Source organism: Pseudochaenichthys georgianus, chromosome 3 (genome assembly GCF_902827115.2).
Source record: "Pseudochaenichthys georgianus chromosome 3, fPseGeo1.2, whole genome shotgun sequence".
Taxonomy (NCBI): domain Eukaryota; kingdom Metazoa; phylum Chordata; class Actinopteri; order Perciformes; family Channichthyidae; genus Pseudochaenichthys; species Pseudochaenichthys georgianus.
The window spans coordinates 37,632,360-37,640,532 of NC_047505.1; the positions used below are offsets into that span (position 1 = coordinate 37,632,360).

At 39.0% G+C, this 8,173-nt stretch overlaps 1 protein-coding gene across 2 annotated transcripts in view; it reads left to right on the forward strand.

Moving 5' to 3' along the window:
• The window catches only part of myo1ea (myosin IEa), a 46,255-nt gene extending 38,541 nt beyond the window's left edge, over positions 1 to 7,714 (forward strand). The window contains exons 23-29 of one of the 2 annotated variants that reach the window (XM_034111851.2): positions 1,207 to 1,353; positions 2,753 to 2,910; positions 3,341 to 3,421; positions 3,509 to 3,713; positions 4,622 to 4,657; positions 5,703 to 5,872; positions 6,192 to 7,714. In XM_034111851.2, coding sequence (XP_033967742.1) covers positions 1,207 to 1,353; positions 2,753 to 2,910; positions 3,341 to 3,421; positions 3,509 to 3,713; positions 4,622 to 4,657; positions 5,703 to 5,872; positions 6,192 to 6,268 — 874 coding nt within the window. In that variant the 3' untranslated portion in view covers positions 6,269 to 7,714. The remainder of the gene's footprint in view (positions 1 to 1,206; positions 1,354 to 2,752; positions 2,911 to 3,340; positions 3,422 to 3,508; positions 3,714 to 4,621; positions 4,658 to 5,702; positions 5,873 to 6,191) is intronic. The other variant, XM_034111858.2, reaches the window with a different exon arrangement.
• The last annotated feature ends 459 nt before the right edge of the window (positions 7,715 to 8,173 follow it).

Here is an 8,173-nt window from a genome sequence, read left to right on the forward strand (position 1 = left end):
CAGGGCACAACATTAATACAAAAAGTGCTGAGAGCATGTTGAGAAAAAAGGTTACAGTACATGATACCAGTAGGTCATTAGTTGTTTCCAAAACAATGGCTTCCCATCATGCAGCAGGAGGGATGCAGGGCCCCGCCATGTAATCTGTACACATTGCGCTGCAGAAAGTCATGAATCTACTTTAAAGCCACAGTCTGGATTTCCAATCACACAAGTTCCCAAGTTCCTGTAAATGTCACACATGGGACATTGAAAACATGTGGGGTCTATAAACCTGCCTCTTGTGTATACATCTGTCTGTGTGTCCCTTTGTGTGCTGACTGATCAACCACATCTCAGAGATGTTACTGCAATGCATTCACAAACATTCTCATGAAGAATGTTGACTAGTGACTACAAGGAAAAGTAATAATAAAGGAATTGAGAGACCTGTGGGACCTTGTTGATGGGAATGCTGTATGACTAGTTTTAGAGGTATTTTAGAAATTGCAGAGATGTTGGTGCGAGCATGTGGCTTTTGAGTCAGTGGGGTAATGTGGACCAGGTGCTGAAATGAGCGAAAGCAGGAGCAGTAAAAAGGTCATCAGAGAAAAGCTCCTCCTCGCTGAGGGTAACAAAGTGTCCTTGTGTGGGTTACGGACACAAGCTGTCTTCCCTCTTCAGATGTGAGACGCTTTGTGAGCTCCCTTTTGTTTCCATGCAAATGTGAAATATGAGTCTGACCCTCCATCTTAACCTCCATCAAAGCAGAACGGTTTAGGTGCCGAGTGTCTTTAAAATACTCAATAGAGGGAAGATCTCCCCCAGGTGTGTCTCCCTCTCCACTCCCAGACAAAGAAGAAAGTCAATTGTCCCTTCCTGCTCCAATGCAGTAAAGATGGCAACAAGATAACAAAACAGGGATTTGTTTATCTTGTAGGGTGTATAATTGTAGTGGATGAAAACATATCGAGTATGGGTAATTAGCAGATGCTCTTTTTCAAGATGTGACGAAAAAGTCTATAGATGTCAGTTTTTGAGTCAAGAGCCAACATCAGCCTACAAAAGAGGCTTGTTTTTAGCCGAACAGGCAGATTGACAGATGCACACACACTCACAACCGTAAACATGATCTTGTAAAATCACGAGTGATATGATCTTTTTATGTCACAGCTGATACTAGGATTTTAAGTTTTGTATTTAAATAACTATGTTCATGTTTTTCAGCACAATGCAGGATGATTTCATCGTCCTGCACGAGCAGGAGTACGACAGCCTGCTGGACTGTGTCTTCAAGACCGAGTTCATCAGCTTACTGTCGCGCAGGTTTGAGGAGAAAACCCAGAGGAAGCTACCACTCAAGTTTAATAACACGTAAGTAAACACAAGCATAAATAAATTGTCAAACAAAGATAAAACTGAGGTAATGGTTTTTGGAGCCAAGGCAGAACGTATAAAAGTTAGCGCTGAGCTTCAGCCTGCAATGTTCAAAACAACAGATAGAGCCAGAAATCTAGGTGTAGTCATGGACTCTGACCTGAGTTTCAACAGTCACATTAAAGCAGTTACTAAATCAGCCTACTATCACCTAAAGAACATATCTAGGATTAAAAGACTAATGTCACAGCAGGATTTGGAAAAACGTGTCCTTGCTTTTATCTTCAGTAGACTGGACTACTGCAATGGTGTCTTCACAGGTCTCACTAAAAAAATCTATTAAAAAGCTGCAGCTGATTCAGAACGCCGCTGCTCGAGTCCTCACTGACACTAAGAAAGTGGATCACATCACTCCTGTTCTGAAGTCTTTACACTGGCTTCCTGTGTGTCAAATAATAGATTTCAAAATACTGCTGCTGGTTTATAAAGCACTGAATGGTTTAGGCCCAAAATACATTTCTGACCTCCTGCTAAATTATGAATCATCCAGATCTCTCAGGTCTTCAGGGACTGGTCAGCTTTCTGTCCCCAGAGTCAGAACTAAACACGGAGAAGCAGCATTCAGTTATTATGCTCCAAATATCTGGAACAAACTCCCAGAAACCTGCAGGTCCGCTGCAACTCTGACTACTTTTAATTCCAGGCTGAAGACTTTTCTTTTTGTCGCTGCTTTTAATTGAACTATTCACATCTTAAACGGCACTGTAACTTTTATCCATGTATTTTTTCTTTTAATGTTTATTTTATTATCTTTTCTTTTTAATGACTGATTTTAAATGCCATTTTCTTAATGTCTTTCGTTTTTTGTAAAGCACTTTGAATTGCCTTGTGTTGAAAGGTGCTATATAAATAAACTTGCCTTGCCTAAAGAGGGATTCTCGGAACTGAATGGGACACATCTTCTTGGTGTTTGTTTATTCACACCTCTTGAGTCTGAGTTTAACTTAATTATATAGGCTTTAAATCAGACTAGTGCTGAATCTTACTTGTGAATAAGTCAGTGTGTCACTTAAATCTTGAACCAGGGTTAGACTCAAAACTCAGAAAATAAACTCTGACATTTAAGATTTAACACCCTTTCTGGGAGGTAAAAGTATTTTTGTACAAATCTGTGGTGTGTCATCATCAATCAGTGATCCACTAGTAGTCTTTTTTTATATATATTGTATATATATTCTATCCTGATGTGCCTCAATGTTTAGAACAATATGAAGCCTGCATCAGAAAAGAATAATCAGACAAACATTTTTAAAAATTAAAATAATGCAGTCACTGGAAATTGAAGGGAGGGCAATTGTAGCTTAAACTTTTCACAACTGTATTGTGTGTCCCTCAGACTGGAGATGAAGTTGAAGAAGGAGAACTGGGGCTTCCTGAGCGGGGGCGGCACCCGGCAGGTCTTGTTTGTCGGGGGTCAGGGAGACATGCCTGTCCTGAATCCTTCCAGCAAATCTCTGCAGGTCAGCATCGGCCCGGGACTTCCAAAGAACACACGTGAGTATTAACATGAATACATGAATTACCTGATCTCACTATGAGCTGTGATATCCTTTACCTGAAGTGTGGACTAAGGTCACTCAATGAACTGGAGTCACGAACCTAACATGGTCAGAAAAACTAACCAAGATCTCTAACTCCAATCACTCATCCTTGGATATAAGCCCTAAAACCTCATACACTTGTGAGCAGTTGGTCTCGGAAAAGTATTTGAAGACAGCAGAGACATCCTAGTGTTTAGAATAAAAACCTAAAGAAGTATTCAACCTATATATTCAACCTTATTTTGATTAATGATTCTCATTACTCTTGGTACTATAAATCTGTAAATGTTCACATGGAAAAAGCATAACTTTACCTGTGAATTTTAAAACCATTTCAACACAGCCTTTTTTTATCTCTCGTTCTTCATTTCTTTTGTCCTCAGGCCCCACCAGGAAGACCTTCTCTCAGGTCCGCTCCAGAGCTCACCAGCACACCCCCTCGAGGGCCGCACCGGGGCCTCCAGGTACACGTTCACAATAACCAGGTCACAGGGTTTGAACATTTTCCTCTTACACCCATGTGATCTCTAAAACAATCAATTTTTTTGTAGTTGCTCAACAGAATGGTGGCCATAAAAACAGTAACCATGCAGCTAATCAGAGGAACTCGCAGCACCACGGCCAGCGGCATCCTGCGCCCGGCAACCCAACACGGCCCTTCCTGCCTAGCAACGGCAGCCAGCTGAAGGAGAGAGGAGGCAGCCAGCAGCCGCCCAACCTCGACTGTCTGAAAGTCCCCGATCAAGGAGCTGCAGGGTGAGGAACTCACACCAACACAGTCAATTAAAAGTTTAAACAAATACAAGTACATACAGGAGTAGACAATATAAAAATCATAAAGGCAGATCACATGTCACGAACAAAGACTTGCCGGAGGAGTTATTCATTAATAATAATAATAGCTTGGATTTATATAGCGCCTTTCATGAGGCACAAGGTCGCTTCAATTGATATCAGTCAACACTTCATACTGAATAGGTTAATCGTTATCCATTTTAGTTTTATCCTGGTAAATCGTTATTGTCTGTTTGGTGCACAGATTGTCCTCATTTCTCACTTTGCCATATTCAATAAAAGTTCACAGTTTTGTAAGAATCTGTCTGCAGGTAAATGGCTTCGTTGGAGCTGTTTTTTTAAATTATTTTAAGAAAGATTCTTCCTATTTAACAGAATCACATGTTAGTGTCTTTGTTCACATCTTACTGCCTAGAAATAGAATATCTCAGTCACCATACAAAAAGAAATAAAAGGGTGTAATTGAGGTTATAAAATCCAGTTTTTCTGCACAATAACTGAGTTGCTTAGCTCTTAGGTGTTGCAGTTTAAACTTTGGCCTGAAAAGCATTAATGAGTCTTTTCTATTACCATTACCATGAATTTGACAAGTATGACTCACACATTTAAGTACTGAGACCCCTTTAACAGCTGACACATGCTACGAATTATTATTATTCAGCTTCATTGGACTTATGGCATTTAGTTCACACTTAAAGGCCTCTCCCATTATGTACCTACATTCCTGTTTCTGCTCTGTATAAATACATGTGTGATGCAATGTCACATGCACACACACTTTTTATATGCCAAAGGTACCTTGGATACACACTCGTACCCCTTGTTCTTATTGAAAATTGCCATAATTTGGATGATTTATTCTTTTTTAGCAATGGAGACAGACGACCAACTTCCAATGGAGGAATGTGAGTTTAAGAGTTTGCAGTGTTTGGGTGGTGGTTTAGGACGAGAGAAGCTCTCAGCAGCAGGACATGTTGATGCTTCTCCTCTTGTACGTTTTGTCTTGTAACCGTGAAAAAGGAAAAGTTCAAACTCACTAAAGGAGCTGTAGTTTGCAACTAATATTTTTGTTTCTCTGCTGCTTCTGAATTTCATTGATGACAAATGGGTATTCTTAGCAAGTCATGTTAATATGATAGATCTTTCATTTGTGCAATGAAAGATAATTCTTTTAATGAAGGAATCCCCCTCTTTATTAAAGAGATGAACAACACTTTTTGATGTACTGTTCCTTAAAGGGAAGCTTACATATTTTACTCAGTAAATGCATATATTGCATTTGTATAAACTACCTTGCCACTTCATCTATTCTGAATGGTTTGATCCAGAGTTGGTTGTACAGTTGAGTTAATTTGGCATTGAGTTGAAAACTAATTTGAAAACAGAATATACAACCATGAATTAATAAATCCAAGAAACAGAAAACACCAATTTAAACAACTACTAACTTTGGATCAACTCTCTCTGCTCTTAAATGCTTCCTGAAACGTTTTTGTTTTGTTTTTCTTGGTTCATTGTAAAACCTAAGTGTGTCCTCAATCACCATCTTGTGGCTGATTTGTGAACAGCAACAGCTTGTTATATTAAAGCAGGAAGCATTATCCACACTAACATATACAGTACTTGTCCAGAGAATATACAGCTAATGTCTCGTGACAATTAAATAACACCTTTGTTTTTAAGCTTGAACGCAATGTGGTTCTGACAGCCGTGCAAAAATCGAATTAGTATCTAAATGTTATGCGTAACAAGATGGTGATTATGCAAACGTAGTATTTTTGAGAAGTCCTATAAGAGTGATATGTCATAAAACCACCTCACCTACAAACAGCTGCTTCTGACTGAGCTTCACAGCCTACAGCAGCACAGTCCTCTGAACGCACTGTATCTCCCTCCTGCTGATGTTGACAGTCGTGTGGTTTCCCTCTTTTCTTTCTCATGATGTCTCAGGGCCCACAGACCTTCAGCCAGCAGGCCTGCTCCAGGGGGGGGGCGACCCAAACCTGCCCCCAAACCCAAACCGCAGGTGCCCCAGTGCAAAGCACTGTACGCCTACGACGCTCAGGACACAGACGAGCTCAGCTTCAACGCTGACGACCTCATCGACATCATCAAAGAGGGTAAGATGGCTTAAACGTTTTGTGGAGATCTCAGTCAAATGTTTAAGATTCAAGTTGTATTGTCATATGCACAAAGCTACAGTGTAGAAATGGCAATGAAATTCTTCTGAACTGAGCTCCTCCAACAATGCAACATATATAATAAAATGCAAAAATAAAAAGTAGTGCAAAAAGCCTATATACAATAGAATATGGGATGTGTACAAGAACAGAATATTAAATTGAATCATGTAAATGAAGACAAAATTAAACACGGTTGATTGTGGTGATAATTGTTAGCTTGATATGGGAAACTAATGTATTCATCTTTGTTGTTTAGATGCTTCCGGGTGGTGGATAGGACGACTTCGTGGAAAGCAGGGTCTTTTCCCCAACAACTATGTCACAAAGGTCTAAGAGCTGCAGGTTTACAGCTCGAGGAGGAGAGTTTGTTCCCCGCTGACCCTCTCAGAGGACGGGGCGGAGCTCACGGTCAGAGAGAGAAGCACTGCGAGAGTCACTGAGGAGAAAAACTTCTTCCTCTGCTGCCTTCTCACAAATGAATGTAACTCCCGGTTACACCACCAAACCAAAGGACCAGCTTGAAATGAGGCTCTGCTTTTAAAGACAAGAAGACTGTGTGGGCTCTGTTTTCCTCCACAGTCCCTCTGAGTACTGATCAAAACTATTTATTGTATTTATAGCTTTCTGTGTTCTTCTTACTGTCATTTATATCTTGCTGAGGATTTGAGCTCCAACTATTTTTGAAGCGTTGGAATGAAGTATGCTTAATCTGTGGGACCAGGCTGTAATTTTTACTCTCAGATGAAGGTTTGATTGCGGAGAGGTGATCGTCTCGGTGGCAAAACGGAAGCTACTGCTGCTTTACTAGGAATATTTATTTTGGTGCAAACCTGTAACTACTTACAGGGAACGGCTTTTCAGAAAATGATCACACTGTGTTTTTAATGATTTTTAATTCCAAAGCAATAACACTTTTAATGTTTTTCGTTCCGCAAATTCATTTAGAAGGCCATACTCCCGGAGAACCAGCTACATCTTACATTTTTAGTTGTTTTTTCTATTACACCAGTATATTTTAGACACAGTAGATGTATACTGACCCATGAGCATGCGGTCTGTGGTGCATTAGCACTTTATTGGTACAGGTACTACCTTGGACACAGACATCTTCACTTGTTTCTGCCACAGCTGGTAAGTCTATGAAGGACGGGTTGCTAAGCAAGCTGAGTTGCTGACAAGAATCATTTGTTTACATGAAATGATAAAAACAGGCATTTTGGATCTGATTCTGTATATGTGTTCATATTTTATTAGTACGCCTGTTGTTGGTTAGATTTTAAATTAATTGTTTTGTATTTTCTATGAAGGATCTTAGTATTCCAAATTTCCTCTGCTTTTGATACTCACAGGGCTGCTTTATTTACAGTTCAGATTCACATAATGGTTATCACAAATAGGGTGAATGGATTTTTGTTTGTGCAAAAGGTTTTTTTAGGTGAAAGGAATGTGTTGACATTTTTCCGCACACTACAAAGAGTTCATTTTTGCTCTGCTTTACTGTTTCTGCACATATTTGCACTGCTGTTGCATTACTTACACATTCCTATGTATTTTTTTAATCAAATAACCACATTATGCTCGTCAGTAAAAAAAACAAAAAACAGCTGGGACTTCTGTTATAGATTTTATGCATCATGAAATATAGTTTGATCTGGGATGGTTGAAAACATCCTTGTGCAATACAAAACAGTAGATGCATCTTTTAATAAAGCATGTAATGTTGTATATTTAACTGCTTTGTTTTGTTTTATTATCAGAAATAAACATTGATCAACTGGATGTTTATGCTTATTTTCATATTACTATACTCACCTGCCATCAGGACTGCAGGCCGAGGCTTTAACATACTGAAATCTGTTGTTAAGGGTACTCACAGACCAGATCCCTCAAAACATCAGTTGTTTCGTGCCAAGCTTTTGCTAATCTGGTTTTATTTCCACATGTATTAGATTAATTTCATTGTTAAAAATATATAGTTTTGGTAAATGTCATTGTTAACGAGAAACAATGCCAGTTTTCTTACATGATTGGTCAGAAACCTTTTTCAACCTTTTCAGGAATAAAGTTCTGGTGTGAAAAAAAAATCACTAAAAGTACTGAATTGTGTTTTATGATTAATTTCTAATTAATTTCCTTTTTTTATATTAAATGTAAAAACCAAAACAATAATATCATAGACATTGTAGGTCACTAAACCCCCAATGAAAAATATGACATCTTATTGACATTAAACACTTC